At 37.2% G+C, this 26,321-nt stretch overlaps 3 protein-coding genes and 1 long non-coding RNA gene across 9 annotated transcripts; 1 reads left to right on the plus strand and 3 right to left on the minus strand.

Moving 5' to 3' along the window:
- Positions 1–1,085: 1,085 nt before the first annotated feature.
- On the minus strand, positions 1,086–4,763 carry LOC113739689 (transcription factor ICE1). Of its 2 annotated transcripts, XM_027266988.2 has the most exons (5): positions 4,631–4,763; positions 3,221–4,503; positions 2,023–2,259; positions 1,733–1,903; positions 1,086–1,383 (listed from the first exon to the last, which is right to left on the minus strand). In XM_027266988.2, the coding sequence occupies exons 2-5, from the start codon at positions 4,460–4,462 to the stop codon at positions 1,300–1,302; spliced, it is 1,734 nt and encodes a 577-aa protein (XP_027122789.1). In that variant the 5' UTR covers positions 4,463–4,503; positions 4,631–4,763; the 3' UTR covers positions 1,086–1,299. The 2 variants fall into 2 exon arrangements, with proteins under 2 accessions (XP_027122789.1, XP_027122788.1); XM_027266987.2 differs by having other exon boundaries at positions 3,221–4,735.
- A 3,022-nt stretch (positions 4,764–7,785) lies between these two features.
- On the minus strand, positions 7,786–9,039 carry LOC140004883 (uncharacterized). The gene is made up of 2 exons (XR_011812707.1): positions 8,857–9,039; positions 7,786–8,180 (listed from the first exon to the last, which is right to left on the minus strand). It is a non-coding gene; the product is annotated as an uncharacterized lncRNA (long non-coding RNA).
- A 1,822-nt stretch (positions 9,040–10,861) lies between these two features.
- LOC113739691 (ATP-dependent Clp protease ATP-binding subunit ClpA homolog CD4B, chloroplastic) lies at positions 10,862–17,684 on the plus strand. The gene is made up of 10 exons (XM_027266989.2): positions 10,862–11,078; positions 12,417–13,002; positions 13,197–13,312; positions 13,415–13,537; positions 13,615–13,800; positions 14,109–14,324; positions 14,748–14,965; positions 15,477–15,552; positions 15,632–15,721; positions 16,075–17,684. Exons 2-10 carry the CDS (start codon positions 12,438–12,440, stop codon positions 17,254–17,256), a joined length of 2,772 nt encoding a protein of 923 aa, XP_027122790.1. The 5' UTR covers positions 10,862–11,078; positions 12,417–12,437; the 3' UTR covers positions 17,257–17,684.
- Positions 17,685–18,193: 509 nt separating this feature from the next.
- On the minus strand, positions 18,194–26,086 carry LOC113739692 (dual specificity protein phosphatase PHS1). 5 transcript variants are annotated; one of them, XR_011812938.1, is made up of 12 exons: positions 25,746–26,056; positions 25,385–25,462; positions 25,145–25,287; positions 24,691–24,895; positions 23,518–23,694; positions 23,272–23,432; positions 21,173–22,253; positions 20,347–20,493; positions 19,972–20,199; positions 19,246–19,403; positions 18,903–19,095; positions 18,677–18,818 (listed from the first exon to the last, which is right to left on the minus strand). XR_011812938.1 is itself a non-coding variant. In XM_027266991.2 (11 exons), exons 1-11 carry the CDS (start codon positions 25,782–25,784, stop codon positions 18,449–18,451), a joined length of 2,787 nt encoding a protein of 928 aa, XP_027122792.1. In that variant the 5' UTR covers positions 25,785–26,086; the 3' UTR covers positions 18,194–18,448. The 5 variants fall into 5 exon arrangements, 3 of the variants coding, with proteins under 3 accessions (XP_027122792.1, XP_027122794.1, XP_027122795.1); XR_011812937.1 differs by having other exon boundaries at positions 18,903–19,116; XM_027266991.2 differs by lacking the exon at positions 18,903–19,095 and having other exon boundaries at positions 18,194–18,818; positions 25,746–26,086.
- Between the last annotated feature and the right edge of the window lie 235 nt (positions 26,087–26,321).

The following is a 26,321-nucleotide window of genomic DNA, read 5'->3' on the forward strand; positions in this document are numbered from 1 at the left end:
TTATTCTCAAGGGAGTCCAATGATATTTCAGATAACGTCATCCGAGACTCTACAAAGTTATCCCATTCACAATATATTTATATAAAGACATACATATCCATGTATCTATATATATGTATAAATGTATATTTTTAAAATGTATGTATGTATACATGTTCTAAAAAAAGTAGGAAATTTATATGTAAATGAAAAAAATTAAAAATTTAAATATGAGAGTATTATTAGATAATTTTTCACCGCTGATATTGGCATATTAAACTATTGTCATGAGAAACGAAATTATACTCAGTGGAGTCCAATGATATTTCGAAAATATCACTCATCCGAGCTTGTACAAAGTAATCGCATTCACAAATATATATATATAGACATACATGCTAGGATATATACAAATATATATTTTTGAAGCATTTATTTCAGCCGCCAACTCCATAACGAATATGCTTTTTGCGGTAATTCCTGTTCATTTTATATGCTACAGTGTTTAGCTTCACCGTCAAACTTGGCATCTTTTTCAATGCCCTTAGTTTCGCTCGCGACCCTCTGCCTTTGGCAGTTAATTATTTTAAGCACTCCACCTTTTCCATTTATGCTTTCAAATCCCCCCAACTTTTCATATGACCCTTCCACTCAACTTCAACACCCAACGGTTGTTCAAGTTCTAGGTTATAAAATGCCTTTACACGTGCCCATCCAAGACACATTTCTTATCAGATGTGACTACAATCGCTTGCCCCGTCTTTTCCCTTACCTTTCCACACCTCTTTTTTGACCAATAAACATACTACAGCAACATCCGAATTTCCTAATGCCATGCTGCTTTCTGTTGAGTCGGCTTTCTTTTGAGCTGGATACAGAAACAGTCTCCAACGTAAAAAAGTTAAAAGGGGGATAGAGTCATCTACAACAACCAAAGAAACGCTAATTTGTTGTTGAGATAGTTCCTTTATTAAGGAATACGCTCACAACTTGCAAGACCGAGTTGTCCTGCTGCAACAACTAGACATTCATCAATGGCTTGGCTACTATAATTCAAAAAACTAATTTGATTTAAGTAAATTAAATTGCTACAAGAAGAAAGCTACTTCAACAAAAGACAATCTTGACATCGAAATACAGACAACAAATGTTTAATGCTTTAAAGCATACAAGTTTTTTGCAAAATAAGGAACTGTAGAGCGGCTTAAATGTAAATGCGATCTAAAACAAAGAAAGTCTGTTGAATAGACAGACGAATTAGCCATTGGATGACTGATCTGCAAAAGGGAAACAGCGTTCACAATCTTGAGCAGTAGAAAATTAGACAATCCCCTGGAAGCCAGCTGAATCCAAGAGAACTGCTTTGATGTGTTCTGGAGGGATGTCTTGGCCTTCATTGCATTGCTGTAATTGGCATAACAACGTTTGAAACAGCCACAAGTTTTCAAGCCGCAGCTTTCATATATTTTTACAAATAAAACGAGGTTCATAATCAAAAGCACTTGGGCTCCAAATAACCATGAGTTTGCGAGTCTAACATGCCCATCATGTTCCAGAAAGATTAAGTTTTGAGCTTGTGATCTGTTGTTTCTTTCAGAATTAATTTCTCATGGGAGGATAGGAGGAGTGTTCTAAGTTTAACTTCTATATTTTTGGAACTTTATCAAAACCAACAATGCTTTTTAGGTTCTGATTAAAAAAAATTAGATAAAGAACCCTACTGCAACGTCATATATGAGTGAAAGTTAATTACCTCAGCTCTGAAGATATCCAAGGCAAATCCATTGAAGCAGCTAATCACAGCCTGTTGGATGTCTAGTCCAAGGCTGTCCAGAGCCCTCATGGTTGAGAGCAAGAGTCCAGGTCTGCGACCGCAGAACATGTGGATATTTACAGCTCTTCCTTCTCTTAACCTTACTTCAATCTACAAATATAAACACGCAGAGGATCATCTTTAGGACGGTTTTCACATTTGTTCAAAATCATCAGAAACAAGTAGATATTGGTATTCACGAAATGCTTGCGATTAAAAGAAAGACAAACCCTTGCAGGTTGTCCAGTTGGGCTTGACAATGGACTTGCAAAGGCACTTGGACAGAGTTCTTCCTTGATACGGCAGGGCAGGGCGGAGGCAGTAGGAGTCAAAGGATAGAAGGGTGTGGTGGGAGTTAATGCGGAGGCAGCAGGGGTTGACTCCAATTCATTTTGTAGATCGTTGATCTTCTGCAACAGTTCCTTCAAGTACTCAATTGCATCGCCTAAAATTGAGGCCCTGTCCATCTACCAGCATAAAAAACAGTCATCTGTACCATATCATCACAAAAACCCCAGCAAAGTTCTTGCACCATAAAACCATCTCTTAACCTCTACAGTGATCTAGCAACATAGCCAGCCCACTTCAATAATCTTGTCATGATGCAATTGGGGAGACAAAATTAGAAACACAACCAAAATTGGAAATATTGTTTCAAAAGTCATCTTAAATTTATGTTCGAGTCATAAGCATTGTAGTCTTAAGTCTCTATAACCCTCTCCTCCCTGCACAGCTGCACTGCACGTTTCTTATTACAAGTCCTAAGCTGCAAAAAGATGTTTTATGTAATCATATTTCAACAAATGTGTAGATTGAGAGGTGAGCATTGCAAAAGCTGGAATGAGAAGCAATTAATACTCACTGGACCACCAAACTAAACTCATTAAAATTTAAATGAAGTGAAGAAGTGGGGCTTAGAGATTGTGAAGGTAAATCAGCAACCAGGAGAACCAACAAGATTAGGGGATAAACGTATTTATTGCCAAGATATTAAGTTTAAAAATGAGTCTCTTAAAGTGAGCGTGCAAGTGAGCAAGACAACTCTCAGAAGGGTTCACTGTCAAACTAGTATATATCAAATAATGGTGGGATTCCATGTTTCCGCCAGTGGTCCTGGCTCTCAAGGTGTGTTTTACTCGAAATCAATTCATGGAGTCCATGTGAATGAATTAAATGCTGCCCCATTTGCTTTAACTTCCAGCCTTTTGAACAATAATACAAAGACAAAATCCTATACATTCATCAAACGCAACCCAATTCAAGTTTTCAGTTCAATTAAAACCCAAAAAAAAAAAAAAAACGATAAGAAAGGAACACTAACGGAAAAAGGAAAAGAAAGAAGACATTATTGCCTAAGACATTATTGCCTAAAACATGTTGAAAATCAAATAACAAATTCACGAGAATTTGCTGTATAGAATTTCTTACCTTGCTAATTTTTGGCACAACGGACCTCAGCATGTAAAGCCTATCATTGAGCTTCTTCCGACGACGGCGTTCGGCCATCAAATTCTTTGCGGGAAGTCCCTTTTTCTTCCCTTTCTGATCCTCACCACCAGTGACAGTGCTATTAGCATTCGAGCTATTTCCGCCATTCTTAACACCCTCTCCCACCACCTTACTGTGATTCTCCAACAAATCATCAGAATCATAATTCAGGTTGGACCCATCAATGCTAACATCCTCAAGATCATCGAAATCGCTACCCTTCCTTTTTAGTCCGCTGGCTTCACCAACTTCTTTCTTCTTATCATAGCTTTCACTGTTACCAGAACTCTGCCCAATTTCACCCCCCAAAACTCCCAAATTACTACTACTACATGCCAGATTCTTCCTCAAAGCAGCCCTTTTTTGAAATAAAGTGGGCTGTGCCCCGGTTGAAGTAAAATTATCAAGTGGCTGAAGTAACTTAGACCTATTAAGAAACAAAGAGTTCACATTCCCTGAACATTCTCCAAACCCCAGTGGACCAAAACCACCATTATTTTGGGGCATTTGAAGCAAATTGGCAGTTGAAAATTGACTCCCTGAGTTCAAATTAGGACTTCCCAACTGGGTTTGAGAACTCAAATCATTAAATCCAACACCCAAAACCCCAACTCCACCTCTAGTGCTAAAACCACCCAAACCTTGATGACTTTCAAGAAAGCCACTTTCGCAGCCCAAGTCAAAGCTACCATTGTCTAACTGGGTAGTGGACAACGTATTAAGGCCAGAAAGAAGATTGCTTCTTGGTGGGGGCTGCAAAAAGTAATGGTGTACCTGAGAAGGGTCGAGATTGTTGAAAACTGAGGCAGGTGATGGTGAACATGAAGCAGAGGAGTCCACAGCTTGCAAGATTAGATTTTGATGATCAGCCTCAGCGAAGTTAGCTGAGAAAGTTATGTCCCTCATGTCAAGATGGCTGCTTTGCATGGTGCCAGCATTGTTGTTGTTAGGATTGTTGGTCTCAGCATGATTAGTAGTGGTCAAGTACCAGTCTTCATCTTCAACGCCAAGCATGGATTTGAATGTTGGAATTGAGCCCATTTCCATATCTTCTCTGTTCTCCAGAACCCCATTTTGCTCATTGTTACTGTTGTTGTTCATGGTTGATGGATGATGATCCCACGAAGCCGTTTCTTGATCCTTATCATCCATCCAAACCATGCTATTAACTCTTGACAACATATTTCTTTCCAATTTTTTTTTTTTTTCCTTGGCAGATGAAACTGAAGAAAGAAAGAGAATAAATGGTTTTGGTATTGAATAGAAGAGGACAAAAAAGAGACAGAAAGATGGCGGTGTATGGTGGGGGTTAAAGGGAGGAGGAAGGGAAATGAGGAAGGAGATGTGTACCTGAGAAAAAAGGGAAATGGCTTTTTCCAGAGGGAGACGTCTTTTATTTGGAGAAGACTGACACTTGTAGCTTGGGACGTTACATTCATACAGCTGAATTGCTGATCCATCATTTACTACGACCATTACTTATAGATTTGGCATCTACACTCTACTAAATCTCAAACAACGGAAAATTCTAGTACAATTACTGTACTATTTTACAGTGGCTTGGAAACAAATTACACCCGTCTTTGCATGGCCTATATCGCCTCTAATATGTGCTTCGCTTAAAGCTTTCATTTCAAGTGAGCTCTTTGAATTTAATCTCTTTCGATGGATGACTTGGTTGTGAGGGTTTTAGGGAGAAAGAAGCCAAATGTCACCCTTCTAATTTGTGTAGATATCGAAATATTTGTACCCGGGATACTTAAACCAAAACAAACTCTAAAATGAGAGGGGAAATTACTTTTAAGAATGCTCAAATTACCTTTAAACGTCATAACTGCAATTGTTTTTAGCATCGAAATTATCGCAATTGTATGATGTGAAATGCCAAATTAGAGAAAAACAACTTGAAAGACTCGATTAACGCTTTTGCATATCAAAAAGAGCTTGGTCATTTGTATTGCAAGTCTCAAATTTGGTATGGAAAATATTCATAAAGATTGCCTTGGCTGTATCCCCAGTAGTAGTGTGATTTTCATAGCTGTTTTCCTATTCCCCCTGGAAGCAGTAGTATGTATATGATTTTCATAGCTGTTTTCCTATTTCCAAAGGGTGACAGCACCAGCATGAACGTATGAAACTTTGTGCAGTAGATTCTGGCTTTATATGGAAAGCCAATCTATCATAAACAAAGCACACACTTATTCCGAGCTTCTCTTTTGTTGTCATCTGAGGTGAGCAGGAAAACTCATCATTAGCAAAAAGTTAAAGAGCAGAAGCAAAGCCAAGGAAAAGATGACGAAATTTCGCATATCTTTAGCTGAGGCTCCGGAGTTGTTAAAAAGGGGACCTCAATTTACGACTAAAGGAATAACTAAATTTAGGATGATGCGGTCTTAGCTGCTTTGGAAATGTTCCTTCCTTTTTTATTTTTTTAGAATGTTTGCTTGTACTTGGATTTAAAATGTTTTATTTTTTTGAACGTTTATATTATGGTGCGAAATCAAAATGTTTATGGGCTGCATCCAATTCCAAATATGTTCTATCTAACGTTTTCGTTTTGTTTCATAGTAGGAACTAGGCATTCTTTTTCCCCTAGTGTTGGTGTGGTTTTCTTGTTTCAAAGATTGGGATGTAAACTCAATGATTTAGGAAATTTTGATAAAGCAAAAAATTCTCCCAAAAGTTCTAGGTTGGTCATTTATCATATTACTAAGGCTCGTGTTTGGTGCCTGTGGTTAAAGAGAATTTTTTATTGAATAAATAATAGTAGATTTTGAAAAACAAAGTGATCAGATATGATAAAACTAATAATAATATGTTCTAATTGTAGTATACACTTGCACACTTTGTTTTATCAGTACTTTTACAATTTTATCATTCTCAAAAGGCCTCTATAGATGCCAGTTAAAAATCGACTAAAAGTAGGCATAAGTTGTTTCAGATAAAGGAATATCTTCCGATGGTTAGTTATAACAACGTGCTAATATGCCGTTGTGTTAATTGCACAGCAAAAGCCACATTTCAATTAAATGTGTCTATAACATCATTTCAATAACTACATCAACACATAAACTTATATAAGTTGTACTCGATGCAAAAATGACTACAAAATAATTTCATATTTCAGAAATGCCTTTATGTCTCCATAAATCAAGGGATAATTTCAGAAACCTCTCTCAAGGTTTCAGAAATACCCAATGTCTCCATCTGGACAGGAGATTATTTGCTAAAATTTATTTGCTTACATCATCATTACAATTTCCAACACACCTTTTTATCTTCCCAATTATCTTTTTTATCTCACATACATCACATCACAAAAAGTACTACAATGAAAATATCTCATATAACTTACAATCCAAACACACTACTATCACTCATCTCCCCTGAAATTTTTAAAATCTCACTTACCTTTGTTGAATTGACATTTCTTGTAACATTTTAATCCCTTTAAGTGAAATAAAAGAAAGAAAATTTTTTTGCTCCAATACTACCCTTATATTATCTTACTTATGAAATTTATAACAACAATAAAAAATAAAATAAAGTTAAATTATTATAAGGTGTAAATTTCTTGATGTAAATTATTTATTTTAATTGTATTAGAACAGAAACAAAATTTACACCTTGAAAAATTCACAGATATGAAGAGATTATTTTAGTTTTCAATACACCTTAAATAACATCATGAATTAAAACAGATTTCTCCAAAAAAATATTTGACTTCCTTAATTGTAATCGTGCACAAAATTTTTTAATGTGTCAATGACTCTCTAAAATCCTCCTAAATGGTTGATCTTGATTAGATTTAATTTATTCATATCTTTTGCTATTCCACCATGACTTCAACTTAAAGAAACATTGACCGTTATTAGCTAGCAATTTATTTTTTAATTTACATATTTTGCTTTTAAAATTTTAGTTTGTTTTGATTTTTTTGGTTAAATAGTTATTAAGAGCAATGGTAATGTTGCTAATTTGTGACCTTTAATAGGAATATTTAATCGTATCAAGTTGACAAGAGAGGTAAGTGAGATTTTAAAAACTTAATGGGAGTTGAGTGATGTTATGATAAATTTCATGGGAGGTTTTTTATATTATTCCATAAATCAAGGTTTTAAACATATCAAAATGAGGATATTTTAGTAAAAATACCTAAACACGTACTGCCCTCAGTTATACCAAAAGTTTTATAAAAATTACACAATATTCCATATTTCCAAAAAAATCCCCATCTATACGATTGAAATTCAAACTCCTTTGATCACAACTCATTCTCATATAATGTACGGATAAGTCTACAATTATAAGCATAAATTGATGCCTAATGTTCTTTTTATTACGCATTAGATACTCCAATCGTTTGTTGTTGGCATGCATTGGAGGGTGTCGTGAAACTACATCTTATATTTTGTCTGATGATCAACTCATCTAAATCGAGTTAATTATTCTTTTTGTTAATTGCATTGCATATTTTGATCTCAATGTCCGATAAAATTGCAAAATTAAAGATGAAAGTCCTTAGCACTCACTCTCTAAACTAATTCAATAAAAAAAAAAAGGCAAAACTCGAAAATTTGAATTAATGTAGAGAATAATTCTCAAATTTCTATCAGCTCCATCATCCTTCGGGAACCCTCTAGCTACGGTAGGATTTGGAGCCTGGAGTTGGTTTTGTTTGATTTGAACAGGATAACCTGGCCAACAGGAAATTTCATTTTTGCAGTCTTTGACCTTTCAATAGTCTGTCGCCACACTGGAAGATGGCGAGACGGGATTCTCGTGAGGGGTTCTCCATACACCGCCACTTCATATCCAATCAGAGACCTTAATTCTCTGGGCCCACCCACCCCAGCAGCCCCTAGATTTGCCGCTACTCTCGCTGTTCTTTCTCTTTTTGCTGCGAATCAAACCAAACTGCTCGATATTCAAATTGAATTCAATCGATTTGATGATAAAAGCTGTTTGAATTCGATTTGTCAGCCAGTCAAATCAAGTTTAAATACCATTTTATGTTTAATAATTTGTAATTTTGATTAAAAAAAAAATTAGTCTAAACTCGATTTGACAAATAATTAAATAAAATTTCAAATTCGTTAAAACAAATTTCAACGCTTAAACATTCGATTTAATAGCTTGCTTGCTACCACCCAAGTCCAAAGGGATTAGGATAAATGGAGGGCCTCTATTAAATAGTACTCAATAACAACTTGTTTTTTTTTTTTTAAAACTAATCTTAACAATTATGATACTTAATAATCTACTTGTATTTGAATTATCAGAATTAGCAAAGCTTTTATGTGAAAAATCGAATTAAGAGAATGACATTCCCTGCTTGATTAGATTTACAACTATAATCACACTGGCTGACCACATATTTCATATATATGTATTGTCCCTTTTCCTCTCCTTTTCATATACGTTGATATTTTTTTTTTGCTCTTTCAAGTTGGCAGAGAGAGAGAGCAGGACAGGGCATATAATACCATCAATCAATATCTGAGGAGTTCACGAGGTAGGAAAGACTTACAATTAAAGGTTGCCCCCGGCATAGATTTACAGCAGAAGAAGCGTACCTGAGCCTGATTGGATCTTGAATGGTTACTTTCTTTTCCTCTTCCAATGTTTGTTGATGTAGGATTTATTCCGAAATTTTTAAATTTGAATTGTGTGCCCCGCTACACAACAATTTCAGCTACTACAACTATATTTATATTGGTCCAGAAGCAATACATACATATATATATATATATATATATATATATTTTTGGGGGGGGGGGGGGAATCAAGATAGTTAATAACACGGGCACTATTAGTAGCTAGGTGACTTTCAGAAAGGTGGAACTTTGCGTTTGATTTGAGTAATCTGTTGGCAAAATCTGATAGCCGAATGAAACTAATCATGGGCTGCCTATTTGTCTCGTTTTCCTGTCTCACGGGCTTCTCCATTTACTATTACATGCCCATCCCACACCATAGGAAGCTGTTCCGCAACAAGTAAATAAATTCCCATCCCACCTGACATCAAGTCAATGCTCAAAGATTAAGCTTAGTGGGCTATCTACAAGGAAAAGCCCCTGCAGATTCTGAGTGGGCCAAGAGTTAACTACGGCCCTAAATTTCCTAGGCAAAGTGGACATAATAATGATATTGGAAAGGGCACTTCTTAATCCTTGATGAAACTTTAAATGGAGAAAAATGATTATCTTTTTTTTTTTCTTGATAAGTAGGAGGTTTATATCTCTTATTTACAATCTCTCTCGTCTCACCATCCAACCTAACTCTCTCCCAAAAAATAATTATCTTGTTATCTGCAAAATAGAAAAGAAAAATATATATATCTCTAAAGTCGGTGAGTAATAGCAATAGAGAGATTCTCAATTTATGAAATAACATTTCCATTTTGTGAATCGACAAAATTTACACAAACAAGAAAAAACAAAAGTAAATAGTGTCTAGCTTATATATATATATATATATATTGAAATCGTTTGTAAAAAATAATCCAACTTTAGGAATTCCCACAAAAGAATCTGTCCTTCTATTTCTAGCGGTGTGCATTGAATTCAAAATCGATAATTTGGAAGTCTGAATTCAAAAAAAATTGTTAAATTGAATCTGATAAATTTTGACATATTTCATTTTCGAATTCAAAAGTTTTGAATTCAATTTAGAATTAGGTATTCTATCGAATTCATATTAAAAAAAAAGGTTTGGAATTTATTGAAAAAAAATAACCTAGATTAGATGGTTAGAGGTGTTATACTACTATTATAATATAATATAATGACTTACATATATTATATATTATCATATATATGAAATTGAAATAGAATTAGATAGCCGAATTTTGATTTCAATTTGTGAATTTGAACTCGTAATTTCCACTTTTAAGAAGAATGGCCCCTTTTGAACCAATTTTGCCACTTTCAAACACAAAAACTCCAAATTTCTTTCCATTAGCTGAATTTTTTATTTCAAATTTCTGAATTCAAATCGAATTCAATCGGAAAATTGGAATTTTTTGGATTTCCACACCCCTGTCTACTTCGGCTGCATGCTTTCTTGTCCTCCGGACTGTCTCAGTCCTCGCAAATCGCTACATTTCACAAGAGAGTAAAAAGCCAGAGTTGGACTTGGGCGGGAAGAAAAAAGCATTCATCTAGGGAGTGTCCATTAAATACAATAATGATTTTGGCCCGGCTTTTGTTCTTATTTAGTGTTTTATACCCAACTTTTCTTTGTTCTACCCAAATGCGAGGCCCTACCTACTTCCTCCAAGTTTCCTTTTTACCCAAAAGAAGAATAAATAAAATAAAATAAAAACCTCCACTAAATACCTTGACCCAAAAAAAAAAAAAAAAACTCATAATAGATTGTCTCGTGTACGACAACGGTCTACAACTTCTAGTAGTAATCAGCCAATCAGAAAATATCGGACAAGGGCACAATTGGCAGATAAAAATCATCCACGAAACCCATCACCAGCCGCCACAGCAGCCTGTGGGGCCCGAACACTTTAATGAATCAAATAGATCGGACGGTCGTAAAACGTCTGTGACTCACATAATGCTAGCTATTAAGCCGGTGTTAATAGCAGCAATTGTGAGAATTTTTCGGGTGTATGTGACGGTGCATTGTGGTCAATGGAGTGGCAATATTGAAACACCACATAGTATATGATCTAGTGAAAGAGAACGGCCATTATATTGTTATCCTTCTCCCTTTCCCACGCCTACCCTATTCTCTATCTCTCTCTGAAGTTCTTTTAGGAGGACTAGGATAGTAAGTTAATAAGGTAAAAATCTTTGATTGCCTCAATTTTGTTGTTGCATATTTGGGGAAATTGAATTAGGGTTTTTGTTTAGATGACCTTATTTGATTGTCTGACTGCTTGAACTTTTGTTTTTGTCTTGCTGGGTTGCTGAACTTATGGTCGAAAACAGGGCCTCGTTGTGTATGTATATATGGAAGTGTTCGTATTTATGTATGTGTATTTATAATCCTGTATTTATGCGGATATATATATATATATATATGTATGTATGTATAGGTACCTTGCTGAGTAATAAAGCTGGAGGATTAAAGATTTACTGGTTTTTAGTCGAACGAGTCGAATAGTTATGGTTTGTGGATAAGATTGTGGTTAATTATACAGTTTTGAAGTTATTTTGCTGTTTGGAAGGATATTCCTTGCTTTTTCTGTTGATTTTAATCGGCTTTAAGTTGGCCAATTGTTGGGTTTATTGTTTTTCCTCATAATTGGATGTGGTTGATTGTTATTTGAGGTTTTTAACTTGTCTATGAATTTGAGTAAGCTTATTGGGGCCTGAGCTGAAGCATTTTAGATACCATTGTCGGCTTGCTTGCTGATGTTTTTGTTGGGATTTGGCTACGATGTTTAAGTTGATTGAGGGCTGGGGCTACGTTGCACTTTTTATCAGAGTTGATTAATCAGAGGGTAGTTTAGCTGGAGATATATGTAGATTTTGTTGACTTAATTTACTTTTTATGTTTCTGATTTCATTTGTTTTTATCTGGGATTCTTACTTTGACCGATGAGCTGTTTGGAAAACACATAAAAATATGGAGAATTAAGAGATTTGTTATCCTGTTCGGGATTTATGGTGTTTATATACTGACTGACATGAAACAGATGTTCTTTGGGTTTATCCAGTGGTGTAATATAGTGATTAACTTTATTTGAGTGACCTTTGGAGTGATATGTTGGTCTTCATTTAGGTAACAGTTTATGTTATGTTTCTGTCATGTTTCATTACTGGCATTTTGCTGAGCAAAAATGGCAACCTTTTCTTTATATATTGTAGAAAACATTTTAGATTCTCTTGTAATTCAAGAGAGGGGCTTCCATTGATTTCTGTTCCCTATTTTTTAATTGTAATAGTTGGTTGGGATTTTAGAAAAAAGAAAAAAGAATAGAGAATGTTGCTACTCAGGGCTTTATCATTCGGCTACTAATTCTTTTGTACCTGTTTTTTTTTAAAACTGTTTCCTAAATTCCAAGTGTCCTAATGTGAACTTACTATTTAATAAAGTCATAGAACCTTCTAATTTAACTTTTAGCTCCTTTTGTCGGCATTATAAATGTTGATTGTTTGTATTCTTTATGGTGCAGACCAAAATATCTTTTCCAATTATGGCTAGAGCAATAGTGCAGTCTACTAATGTGTCATCTTTGGTTGCTCCTGGAAGATATGGCCAGTTTAAAGGTTCCGGTAAAAACAAAAGAGCAGTTATGATGCTCTGCAGTTTACATGTTGCACCTCTTAGGATGAGGGGTTTCTCAGGATTGCGGACATCCAATGCTTTGGATATGATGGTTAAAACCGGGCAGAGCTTACATTCAAAAGTGGCCATTGCTACGTCTAGTAGGCGAGGAAGGGGTAGCCGGATGGCACCAAGGGCAATGTTTGAGCGGTTCACCGAGAAAGCAATTAAAGTGATAATGCTTGCGCAAGAGGAGGCCAGACGGTTAGGCCATAATTTTGTAGGCACTGAGCAGATTTTATTGGGTCTTATTGGTGAGGGTACGGGTATTGCTGCAAAGGTCCTAAAATCGATGGGCATTAATTTAAAAGATGCACGTGTGGAAGTTGAAAAGATAATTGGAAGGGGTAGTGGATTCGTGGCTGTGGAGATCCCCTTTACTCCGCGTGCAAAGCGAGTGTTGGAGCTCTCACTGGAGGAGGCCCGCCAACTTGGTAAGACCTCGTTCTCTTCCATCTTCTCCGTCTTAGCTGCATATTTCCTGGTTTGACCGTGGGATCTTGTCCAAAAGCCATCCTGTTTATTAGTTGCTGCTCAAGTGTTGGATACTTGTTTTTATAAATTAATGTCCTTATGATTTATTAAGCAACATTTAATCCTATGTTGATCCATCTTCCCTTGGTTTTAGGCCATAACTATATTGGGTCTGAGCACCTATTGCTGGGTTTGCTGCGTGAGGGTGAAGGTGTAGCAGCACGTGTTCTCGAGAACTTGGGTGCTGACCCAAGTAACATTCGCACACAGGTAAAAGCTAGAATATTTTTCTGATTTGTCTGCCAAAAGTTTTATGAATTTTATTGTTGTGATTCTGAGCTGTGATTTTGCTCACTATTGGGAATTAAGTAGGTCATTAGAATGGTGGGTGAGAGCGCAGAAGCTGTTGCTGCTGGTCTTGGAGGTGGGAGTTCCAGCAACAAAATGCCTACTCTTGAGGAGTATGGGACAAATTTGACAAAGATGGCTGAGGAGGTATTTTTAGTCTCTAGATGTTCTACATGATTGATTGCTTTTATTATATGATATTTAACTGTAGATGTATGTTTTAGGGCAAACTGGATCCTGTTGTTGGAAGGCAGGAGCAAATTGAACGTGTTACTCAAATTTTGGGTCGAAGGACAAAGAATAACCCCTGCCTTATTGGAGAGCCTGGTGTGGGGAAAACAGCTATTGCAGAGGGCCTTGCTCAACGGATTGCAAATGGTGATGTACCTGAGACAATAGAAGGGAAGAAGGTAAATTTTCCACAGAAATCATGTAATTTTGTCTTTGGACTAACAAGAACCATACTTGTAGCTTTACATATGATTCTGTAGAGCTAGAACTTTCTTAGTATTCCAGCTTTTCTTATTGCCTTGAACTGTTGAGGCCCAATTTTGTTATTTTGAACTTTTGAATGTAGGCTGCCGTTGTTTCTCTGTCTATGTGGAAATTACATTTATCTGTCCTTTTTTTTTTTAAAATTAAAATGACATAATTCGCAGGTGTTCTCCTGTATGCATTTCGTAATGCACAATTTAACTCACTTTTTGGTGTTATTCAGGTTATCACTTTGGACATGGGACTCCTAGTGGCTGGAACAAAATATCGAGGAGAGTTTGAGGAAAGGCTGAAGAAATTGATGGAGGAGATTAAACAAAGTGATGAAATCATACTTTTCATTGATGAAGTGCACACACTCATTGGAGCTGGAGCAGCAGAGGGGGCAATTGATGCTGCAAACATTTTAAAACCTGCTCTAGCTCGTGGTGAACTACAGGTCTGTTTAATGCCTAGTTAAGAGCTGAAAGTTATTGTTTTGGTTATTGCCTGCGAGAGTGAATCTGTATTGCGCATGATATATAGGGGCCATATTGGATGTTTATAATTTATTAAAAGGTCAAGAGTTTACTCCAAGAGAGTGGTTACAAGCATGGTTTTGGAAAGTGCCTCTTCATTTTGCCCCTTTAATGGTTTATGGAAGGGTTGGTTCTTTGCTCAAAGAGGAAATTGAGATCTTAGACCATATGGAAGTTTGAGAGAGTTTTTGTGTTTAAATTGGAAAACTGGATATTGCTTTTTCTTATAGTAATTTTGTATTTTTCATAATCACCCTTTTCTGTTTCTGTTGTTTTACAATGTTCATCATTCTTGGATTTTCGTTGATGAGAGTAACATATAACACGAGCGTTGGTGAATGCAGTGTATTGGAGCTACAACACTTGATGAATACAGAAAGCACATTGAGAAAGATCCTGCATTGGAGAGGCGTTTCCAACCAGTCAAGGTACCTGAACCCACAGTGGATGAAACTATTCAGATTTTGAAGGGGCTTAGGGAGCGATATGAGATCCATCACAAGCTTCGTTACACTGATGAGGCCTTAGTTTCGGCAGCCCAGCTTTCATACCAATATATAAGGTTTGTGTTCTACTTTTTCTTATTTTTCTGGTTTTCTTCAACTCTTCCCCCAAATCCCCTTCCCGTTTTTCTTTTTGGGCTTTTTAAAAGAGGGGGGGGGTGGTGTTTGCTTATCAGTTGTTATAAAGTAGTAGGTTGGGTGTTGTTTGGAAAATTATTCCCATTTTCTCAGAAAATCTGGTGTTATTTCTACCTTAACACACACAATTAACATCTTTCAAATTTAGGGTCCCAAGTAGTTTTTTGTTTTTTAGGGACCCAAGTTGTTGTTTGTATATATAAATCACTATTCCTTGTTGAACACCCTCGTGTGGGAAAAAAAACCTGCTGGGTTGCTGTTGTAGCATACATAATGGCCAAATACCTTTCTATCCTTCTTTAGAGTTCTAGTTTTTATATTTTAGTAGCTGTGGTATATGGATTTTGCTTCAATGAACTTTAAGACTTACACTTGTATGTCCCTTTTGACATTAAGGTTTGTGTCTGAATAACCCTTTATTATGTGATTTAGTGACCGCTTTTTGCCTGATAAAGCGATTGACTTGGTTGATGAGGCGGGTTCTCGTGTTCGACTTCGTCATGCTCAGGTCTGGACTTCTTACTAGTGGAGTTCAGTTTCGTTCAACTTTTTGTTACTATTGAGTTAACACTTTTTTTTTCTTGCAGCTTCCTGAGGAAGCTAGAGAGCTTGAGAAAGAACTTAGACAGATTACGAAGGAGAAGAATGAGGCTGTCCGCGGTCAGGACTTTGAGAAGGTATATATCTATTCTTGAAGAGGTGGATGTTGTATACTGGGTTGTGCTCTCTAGTTCTAGAAGCGATGCTGTTAAAATTTATCTGTATGTGGAGGTGATCAAGAAAAAATAACAAGTCCTTGAACCCATGCTGTTAAAATTGATCTGTTCGTGAAGAGTTGATTGTTGTATACTGGGTTGTGCTCTCTAGTTCTTGAAGCCATGCTGTTAATATTTATCTGTCATGTGGAGGTTATCAAGAAAAAAATAATGAGTTCAAAATAAGTCTTAAGGAATTGTTTGACAGATTTTTTTTTCCTTTAGGGCATCTTTTCAATGTAGCTTAAGCTTATGGTATTTAAATCCTGGTGCAGGCTGGTGAGTTACGTGACAGAGAAATGGATCTTAAGGCTCAGATTTCGGCTCTCGTAGACAAAAGTAAGGAGATGAGCAAGGCAGAGACTGAGGCAGGGGATGGTGGTCCTCTTGTGACAGAAGTGGACATTCAGCACATTGTCTCTTCATGGACTGGAATACCTGTCGAGAAGGTGTCAACTGATGAGTCAGATCGCCTCCTCAAGATGGAAGAGACACTACACACACGGGTCATTGGTCAAGACGAAGCTGTTAAAGCCATTAGCCGTGCCATTCGTCGTGCTCGTGTTGGACTCAAGAATCCCAACCGACCAATTGCTAGTTTCATCTTTTCTGGTCCTACTGGGGTGGGGAAGTCAGAACTAGCAAAAGCCCTGGCTGCTTACTACTTTGGTTCTGAGGACGCTATGATCAGGCTTGATATGAGTGAGTTCATGGAGAGACACACAGTTTCCAAGCTTATTGGTTCACCTCCTGGATATGTTGGTTACACTGAAGGTGGTCAGCTGACTGAGGCTGTGCGTCGTCGCCCATATACTGTTGTGTTGTTTGATGAAATTGAGAAGGCTCATCCTGATGTTTTCAACATGATGCTTCAAATTCTTGAAGATGGAAGGTTGACAGACAGTAAAGGCAGAACTGTTGACTTTAAGAACACCCTTCTGATTATGACATCCAATGTTGGAAGTAGTGTGATTGAGAAGGGTGGCCGACGCATAGGTTTTGATTTAGATTATGATGAGAAAGATAGTAGTTACAACAGAATTAAAAGCTTGGTAACGGAGGAGTTAAAACAATATTTCAGGCCAGAATTTCTGAATAGATTGGATGAGATGATAGTTTTCCGGCAGCTTACTAAGCTGGAAGTGAAGGACATAGCCGACATTATGTTAAAGGAGGTCTTTGACAGGTTGAAGAAAAAGGAAATAGAGCTTCAGGTTACAGAGAGGTTTAGAGATAGAGTTGTCGAGGAAGGTTACAACCCAAGCTATGGAGCAAGGCCACTAAGAAGGGCAATCATGAGACTCTTGGAGGATAGCCTAGCTGAGAAGATGCTTGCGCGTGAGATTAAAGAAGGAGATTCAGTTATTGTCGATGTGGATTCAGATGGCAATGTTACCGTTCTCAATGGCACCAGTGGTGCTCCACCAGAGTCATTGCCAGAGCCAATTGCTGTGTAGATGGAAGCTTGCTGGTTGACTTCTATGAATATTATTGTTTGTACCGCTGCTTTGAAATTGAATTGGGTTCAAATATATCCCGGTTTAGGAAAGGGATTGGCGGTAGTACTCTTGCTGGTTCGTCGACTAAAGGTTAAATATCATCTAGGGTTGGGTCACAATGTTGCATTTTCTTGGCCAGCAAAGATTCAAAGAAAATGTGTTCCGACTGTTCCAAGTAATATGAGAAACACAGTGCTAGGGGAGTTGAATCTTCTGATACTAGTAATGAAAGTAAGGTAGATACTCGCCTTTGAATGGCTTTCCTCTTGTTTTTAGGATCTTGAAACGTGTGGATCATACGATATTAGCATTTTCTTGTTTTTGGCCTTTTTTTATTCCTTTCCGGACTTCTCTTCCTATGATGCCTATTTTCTGTGCTTTTCGAACTCTGGAGTCCATTCAGGTTGCAGTTTTATAACGTCCGCATGCTTGTTAATTTATCTTCCAAGTGCAACAGCCGTGTGTTATTGAGACAGCAAATGGCAGTCGTTCCCGGCACCTTTTTCGAATATTTTTTTTCCAGATGAACTCAACAATATGCTGTGTTGCTCTTGTTCTCCTGCCTGGTGCGTCAAGTGGGAACTCATCTAGTAACCCCAAGTGTTGTAGTTGTAATCTCGGAGGGACCATAAAATTACAGTTCAATTGTTAAGCGGGTAGGGCATGGCTGCTAATAAAAAGCACCGGATTTAAAAATTTGAAAAAAAGGAGCTGTACGTTTCTCATCGCCTTTCTCGAAGCGAAATTACTATGAAACTCGTGTTCTGTAAGGCGGCCAAATGAAGAATGCTGGAAGAGCACCCTATGGTCTACCAATTACTTAAAAGCTATTCATGCTCTGTTGAAAAAATTTGTTGATCATTTGACCAAGAAACTCAGTAACATAGACGAAGCCTGAGGACTAAGATCACTTCTTACTGAATTTTACGGGGTAACTTACCATTACTGGCGATTAGGCAGTTTTGCCCGTGAAACATACACTGAAAATGATCTACATACAGAAGCATGTGTTTCCGTTTCCGTCCACCTAAACCCAAAAAAAAAAAAGACCTTTCCCTTCCTTCTTTGAAAACGTCATCTAAGCTGATCTAATACTTGCAATCCACCCTACCTCTATAGTCAAAATCCCTCAAGCCCCAATCATACAATGTCAGTGCTCCAACTCATCTATCATAGACCGCGATTGCCTTTCTGTGGGGCTGACACTTCCACCTCGACTAATCTTCAGTGCATCCAGTGCTTTCTGTATTTCCATTGTCATGGCACTGTCTACACTCCCAGATGAAAGTTTCTTGTGTGACTTCTGCAAATGAAGCTTCAGTGAGCTACTGCTCAAGCCAGCGTTCTTGCCGCATATGGGGCAAACCTTCATTGTTGGTTTTCGTTGTTGCCATTCCATTGAAACTTTACCATGCAGTTTCAAATCTAGGTCCAAAAGAACCTTTGCAAATCCATCATTAGGTTGGGCTCGACGGTGCACTCGTTTCAAGGCATTCCAAGCTTCCAGTAAAGTGTAGTTTCTGCAACCAAATGCAAACGAAAATTCTTTTTCAAATCAATACTATTCAACTTCCCAAGTCAAACATTAATTGTAAAATACTGACCAGTAATATTTGCTCAATTGTTTTCAAAGATAGTTACTGCAACCCAGTAATCTGATTGTTCACTTCCTATAAAGGAAGGGAAAGAAACAAAATCTCTTGGTTGCACTAAATAAGAAAAAGGGGTATATTGCTCAGAAATGAGCAGCTTGCTGGTGCATATCTCAGTTTCGACAGGGGCATGCTTACCATTTTACTGAAAAAGACATATAACCACCTTCAAAAGGAGACTAGCTGACATTAGGTTAGATTTAGATTAAAGATTTCATCAAGGTACGTTTTGTCAAAAATAATCTAGCGTACCCTTCAGGTGTGACAATTTTTAAATGATGGCCTAAGAACTTACTTCCTGAGCATAAGGTAAGCAAGAACTAGAGTAGCACTCCTGCTTTTGCCTTCAAAGCAATGAACCAAAACCTTTCCACCCGTTTGTTCAACATGATCAATAAAATCATGTGCTTCTTCGAAGATATCATTGATCAGTGTATCTTCATTGTCGCAGACCTGCCAGTGGATAGCCAATCAACATTATGAAGCATTTTGCTCCCTAGCTTCTTCAACAGCTCACAAGTAAAAACAGAAAGGCTTGCTCTAAAAAACCAAAACCAGAACAAAATAACACTTGGAATGTCTAAAAGTATCATTAAGCAAACAGTTTACAAAATATTAATAAATTTATACCTAAACAACCAGTTTGAAAAAAATTTCCAGATAGACTAGCAAACATCAGTAATTGCACAATCTCACAATTGAACATAAAAGATTGGCAACAGAATAACTTTTAAATAGAAATACTGGAGAAACTATATTTTGTAAAAACAATAAGATAATTTCCTATATATAATGGCAACCCAAAGAAATTTCTAGACAACCAAAAGTATTGGACTGTTTTGATATCCAATTCATGGTGGCCAAATGTCTGATATCAGAAACTCAGGAACCAAGAAGTGAGAAAAGATAGATGTATTAAGCAAATGAAGGTGACTGAATAAGCTGCGGGTATCCTTACTACAAGAAGTGAGTGGAAGGCAGAGATCCTTACAATAAAATAAGAAGATTCAACCACACTTACAGAAAAATTTTTGTACTCAAATAACTCAGGGAACTGAGAATCTGACTGTCCAATTTCATTAGCACACAAGCACAAGATGTGTGTAATTCCTAAATGTTGCAGAGTGTACAACGATCTTGCAGCAAGGGCCCCACCTATGTACAGGCTGCCTGAAATTGGAGATGGTTTTTCTGTGTTTGCAGCATCTGATATCAATGATATCCTCTCAAGAATGTGTTCAAGCCTGACCTGTAATTTTGTAAGAGTATGAAAGTCATATCAACCATTAATGCATAAGGTCCTAATGAGACACATAAGAATCACAGGAAACAAACTAAAGTCTTATGGCTACCATGATAGCAATAAAAATGAGGATCTAACATAATACAAAATTACCTTCAGCTCATAAGCATCAACAACACAATTAGTATCACTACCCTCAAAGAATCCTGTATTAAAATTGTTCTCCTGGCACAATTTTATGGTGTCATTTCTTAGCATTTCATTCCACTGTTCTAATTCCTTGTTTAATTCCACATCAACCTGAAACAGGAAAAGCAAAGAATCTGTTATGTAAAAATAATAGTGTTCCCAGCCTTAAGGATTTTCTGATTCATACAAAAGCACAAAAATTTATCAGATATCAGGTATCACACCCTAAAATAGAATCCCCACAGGAATATCCACACTTACATTCTCATTTGTTAAAACAATGGATAAGGAGGTCAAATACAACATACTCTTTAGGTTCCATCATCAGTCATGTTCAATCATAGATGAACAGAGGCAAACAAACAATAGTCAATTAATAACATGGGCAAGGTAGAAGCATATCTGTTGAGCAAAAGTTTAGCAAAAATCAATGACAAAACTGATGCATCCCTTAAAGAATGAGATCGACTTTAATAAGAAAAAAATAAAAATTTGTGCCTAGATGTCTAATTAAGTACAAGAACAACTACCTTAACGAATAAATTTCAGTAACTTAATCTGATATTCCATTGCAATACGAGGATTTTCAAGAATAATCAAAGTGTTTCTGTGAAAAAATACGAACAAGCACAATACTACACTAAGATAATCTGACAAAACATCATGGCACAGCAGAGAAGCACTAAATATGGCCATCTGCACTCACTATGGTAGAATTCATCATGTATTCTGTTAACAAACTGTTAGACTCTTTAATCAAAACTTCAATTTTATTCGGTAGATATCAGACCTTAGCAAATTTGTGAAAGTCACGGAGCTTTGACGTCAAACGCAGGCTGTGTATGGGTTCCCCACCCCCTTTGCTGGACTTTCCATGCCAACCATCACGTAAATGAGGAGGGGCAGAATCTGGGCTATCTCTACATCCTGAAGATTTAGAAGCTGTGTTGTGTGATTCATACTCATTTAGATCAGAATTGCTCTCGCTTGCACTTCGTTCCTTGCTTGATGGAGAAGGCAAATGAAAGCCAACTCCACCAGCCTGTGATGGTGATTGAGGAACCATAAAATCTTCTTGGTCCAAATCCCCCGAAGCTTTGTTTGTGATATTAATGAATGTTCGCAACAGAGTATCTAGTTTTTGGTGAAGGGTGAGTAGGAAAATATGAAATCCTTGCAAGTCTCTCAGAGCTGCACGGAACCCACTCCTGAATGCATGAATAACTGAAGTCGGGTCAGTCAAACTTGAACCAGTCATTGCATCAGAATCTTCCGGCGGACAACCAATCCTCCCAGCACTTAATTCATATAAGAGATTTGAGGCATATTCAGGACTGTTGATGAGGAGCTCAACCAACTTAGGATAATTTTCTTGATCATTTGCACGTTTTCCAGCAGGGGGCCTACGAGGAACCCCAGAGTCTATGGCCACAATATGAAAATGGGGACCAGTTATTTCAGTTGATGTTTGAATTTTGATACCGACATTGCTAGATATTGGAGATTCAGTGATATCAGAAATATCAGAACTCTGCGACACCAGTACTGAATTAGGAGGAGTCAACCTACTATCCACTGAAGTTGCCCTTCTTTCTTTCTGAAGTGCTCGGATGACTTTTGGACGATATCTATTAATTGCAGAATCAAATGCGACCTCCAGCGCATCCATGTTTGCAGTAGCTATTTTATCAGCCAACAACAAGTTTGCGGAATTTCCACGCCACCGAAGACTACGACAAGGAAGTCGGTCTTCATTTCTTATGACAAGGTCCAACATCAAAACCCTGCCAAGGGCTGCTGCTATTTTTTCTGCAGCCTCTCGTGACTCAAAAGCATTAGAGCTTTCTAACAGAGGAGAACCATGTATGTAACTGCAGATATTTAAAACATTAATGAGGGGATAAAAAACAAGTGAATGTGGAAATCAGATTTCATGTTCATGGATTTAAAATGAAAATGATTTACCAAAACTTGTGAATTCTGATATATTTGATCATCATATAGGTAAACTAGGTAGGCAAGCATTTGGCCATTTCATTAACAGATATATACTTCTCTAAATGCTACCTATATGGTCCTCCAACTAAAACATTCTCCAGATCAGGCGTTCACACATGGTAATTCATATATCAAAAATAAATCCTAATTTCTATTAAAGTAATAATTAGAGGATACAGATGCACCAGGCAGAGAGAGGATCAAGAATGCATTTCCATCTTTTGACACTGCTATCTATTCTCCATTTTAACCTTTTTTTCTTTTTCCTGTACAAGCTACCCTGTACAACACTGCAGTATTACTCCCATGCTACACTGAACCTGTAAATTTTTTGATTTTCCATTTACAATTAAAGATTGGATATGTCTCCATGGGAGCCTAAGAGCCAAGTTATCCTTTCCCGTGCAAATCCAACAAATGCGTCAACACTTGGGCTGAAATTGAATACCTCATTTAACTTCAGGGGATGAAATATTTTGATTGAGCAATGTGCCAAAAGATTCATAACTTAGGCTGCAAAAATACAATTACTTTCTTCTATGCCATACTTTCTTGATTTGGTAGCCCATATCTATGAGAACACCACTTACACATATCTACAATCCAAAGAAAGCATGAACTCTCCTTGACCCCGCTTCCACTTTCCCTATTAAGTGGTCCACAATAGCAGTATTCTGAAACTAAATCTTTCATGTCCATCTTAGCAAGCACAGACAGGCCACTAAGACTATAATAAAAATGAAAATGATTGCGCAACTATCAGACATGAAAGGATGAAAATCTTCCAAGTTAGCAATTTCAATGTGCAGAAATGGGTTATAATTTATGAAACAAAATGTAGTCATTTTGTGAGTATTAATTTAATATAACAAGTCAGGTCCTTTTACTTACTTCATTAGCAAAAGGCATCGACTGAGTTCAAGAGCTTCTAGTAGCTCTGAACACGTAATTTCACCAGCTTCATCTCCTTCGGAAATTGCAGCATCTTTTGCTTTTTCTGCAGCTTCCTTGATCTGTAGCCACTCAGAACTACAATGGTGAATAACTCTGGCCTGCGATTTTTAATTTTGCAAAAAAAATCAAACTTCTGACAAAGAAACTAGATACAAAATAATTACTCTAGTAAGAAGGTACAACTTGTGGAGTTCGAACACCTAGCCACTTTGCAAATTCATAGCCAAGGCGTTCCGATTGAGTGGCCATCCTAGAAGATGCTATCTTTATAACAGCTGCAGCCTCTTTGAAAGAAGATTCATCATTTTCAGGTTGGTTGAACAGTGCAAAAAAGACTACTCCCCCAGAATTTACAGTGACCTACAACATGAAAACTGATGAGACAAAAATATGAAAAAGGTAATATCTTAGACTTCCATTTGCCACACTGAAGTAGAGCAGGAGGAGAGAAGATTTAGAAAAGAAACAAACAACACAAGAAAGAAAGAATTATCAAGAACACCTATATTTTCATGAATGCATGTCTAAATAGTTTGGTGAAAATCTAAAATTTACATATCATCACTAGAAACACCTCTAAGATAGAAGAATATAGATGAAAGGAAGATGGTAAAGAGGCACTGCCAGGAAAGCACCAGGTACATGGCCAGTGCCCTCTACACATTACCAACGTTTAGTTAGCATTAAGCAAGAGAACCAAAATTTTGCAGAAGGTTTTCCAGCACAATTTTCTTGTGCAGATGTAGTTTTCAGTAAGAGAAAAGAAGGGGAAATTTGACCAACTACTGGGAAATTAGAAGCGTAATTGAGGAGAGAGACTTGGACAGAGAAAGTACTTGTGCAATTCATGACCACTACATACACAATCAGAGACTACAAGAAATTAGAAGGGTGATCATTACATACCTTTGCAGCTTCTTTTTCTTCTAATAGGGAAGTACAATAAACAAACATTGTGCCCTCCAGTCCCCCTTATTCGCCACTATAAAATATCAACTGCCTTGTGTATGAGCCTATGGTTTGGGGAAGGGGGTGGAGGGTGGGATTGGGTTGGATTTGGAAGCTTTAGACAAGACACAGGAACATTAAGTCTGAATATCTCCCAATAATATTATCTAAGTCAGGCAACTGTTTATGTTACTATTCATACAGGTCCAAGTACATAGATAACACCACTTCTGTGTATTGCTTCAATGAGAAATAAAAGATGGTAGATGATATTTTGATCCAGAAAAGGAATCACAACCAAAACAATACAACTCGTGATTTGGAAGTTATTCCAACTGGAGTCAAATTCCTGCTAAAACTTTGAAAAAAGAAGTACTGTATTTGAACTAATGGTTAACTTTTGCTCACCTCTACTGCTTTATTCATTTCATCCTCCGATTGTTCAGTAGTACCACTACCATGTTCAGTGTGATGAAGTGAAGAAAGCATGTTCCACGAAAAAGAGCTTGATTCAATATCCAACATGGCAGCCTTGCCAAGTCTTTCCCACAAACTTACTTCGGTAGCTTGCTCAGGAGGAGAACTTCTAACATCAGACTTTGACTCTCCTGAACTGAATCAAGATTAGATATAACCATAAGACATCGTCTACAAATTTCTAATATAGGACACTCAACATTAAACACATTAAAAGCAGAATACAGAAGAGAAACTGGCGCACTGATGCATTCTAGAGCAAATTCAGTAATCATCACTCATACACATTAGCACCAACTTGTTGCAAAAGGCCAGATAATACAATCTAAGAAATCAAAACAGGATTCCAAAGTTCATTGAAGAGCAGTGGATATCAAATATCAACCTCAAGGGCATAATATCTGCTCTGTGCTGTCTGTGTGGGAACCCCGAGGACCGGTACTTCCCGCTCCGCTTGCGAACAAGCTCAAGCCATTGCGCAAACCGGTATGCTGGCCCCGCTGTGATGTCCCCCAGCATATACAAGACCTGCAAATCTAGCACCAGCCTCGCTAGAAACTCACCAAACAACTCAAATTTCTCGTAATAATCAATAAATATTAGCGAAAATAATTCAACAACTGACCCGAGAAGTGACAGTGAGGGGCAAAGGGGCCTCGGGCTCCTCAGATTCCGGATCAAGTTCCTTATCTTCTTCTTCTTTCTGCATATATCCTTGTATATACAAATGTGAGGAGTGGGTTTTATAACTCTATATCTATAAGAAACAAGCAAAACCCAGATCTAATTCATCCTACCATAAAATTTTGACCCGCGCATACTACTACTAAATTCCACAATGTAATGATACAATCACTTTCTGTGCACGTTACTACTCATATTTATATCCATTCTAATGAAAGAGAAAGAAAGCGGGGGGTAATGATTTAAAACTACTAAAAAGGTTCTGCTTTTTCTGTCGTAGGGGAGAGAGCGGAATACTTGACCTGAAAATGGTGAAGGTTTTCTATCTTCTCGCTGCCCATTTCTTTTTCTTGGACAATGATAATTCTCACTGGCCCTTTTTTCCCTTTGGTGGGGGACTTTTGGAAACGACCAGATCTTGTCTCTCTTTGTTGCCACTTTTCCCGCTTTTTTCTGGGGGTAGTTGACACAGAAGCATTTATAGGGAGAACATGAGGAGCAGAAAAGGAAGGGGGAGCGGTTTCTTGGGAGTTGAAGATTGAATCATTGAAGTGTAGAATCGCGGAAGTGAGAAATGGAAAGTCTGGTAGCAGGTGAGGACTGAGGACGCGACTGCTCTCCGTTACAGTGAGTTGGTTTGGATGCTCTTAAAAGCGTGAGAAATGAAAAGAAAGCAAAGAAAATGGCAGGATTCTAGCTCTCTCTCTCTAATACTAGCTTAGCTAGTTTGGGAGTTTAGGTTAAAAAAGAAAAGGAGAAAGCCTACGAAAGAAAAGTAAAGAAGGGAAAAGAAAAGTAGATAGGAGAAAGGAAGAGGTTTGATTTTAATGTTGTTTGAAAGTTTGAGGAAAAAAATAAAATAACGTCCGATGTATGTA

The sequence above is a fragment of the Coffea arabica genome, chromosome 4c (genome assembly GCF_036785885.1).
Source record: "Coffea arabica cultivar ET-39 chromosome 4c, Coffea Arabica ET-39 HiFi, whole genome shotgun sequence".
NCBI lineage: Eukaryota > Viridiplantae > Streptophyta > Magnoliopsida > Gentianales > Rubiaceae > Coffea > Coffea arabica.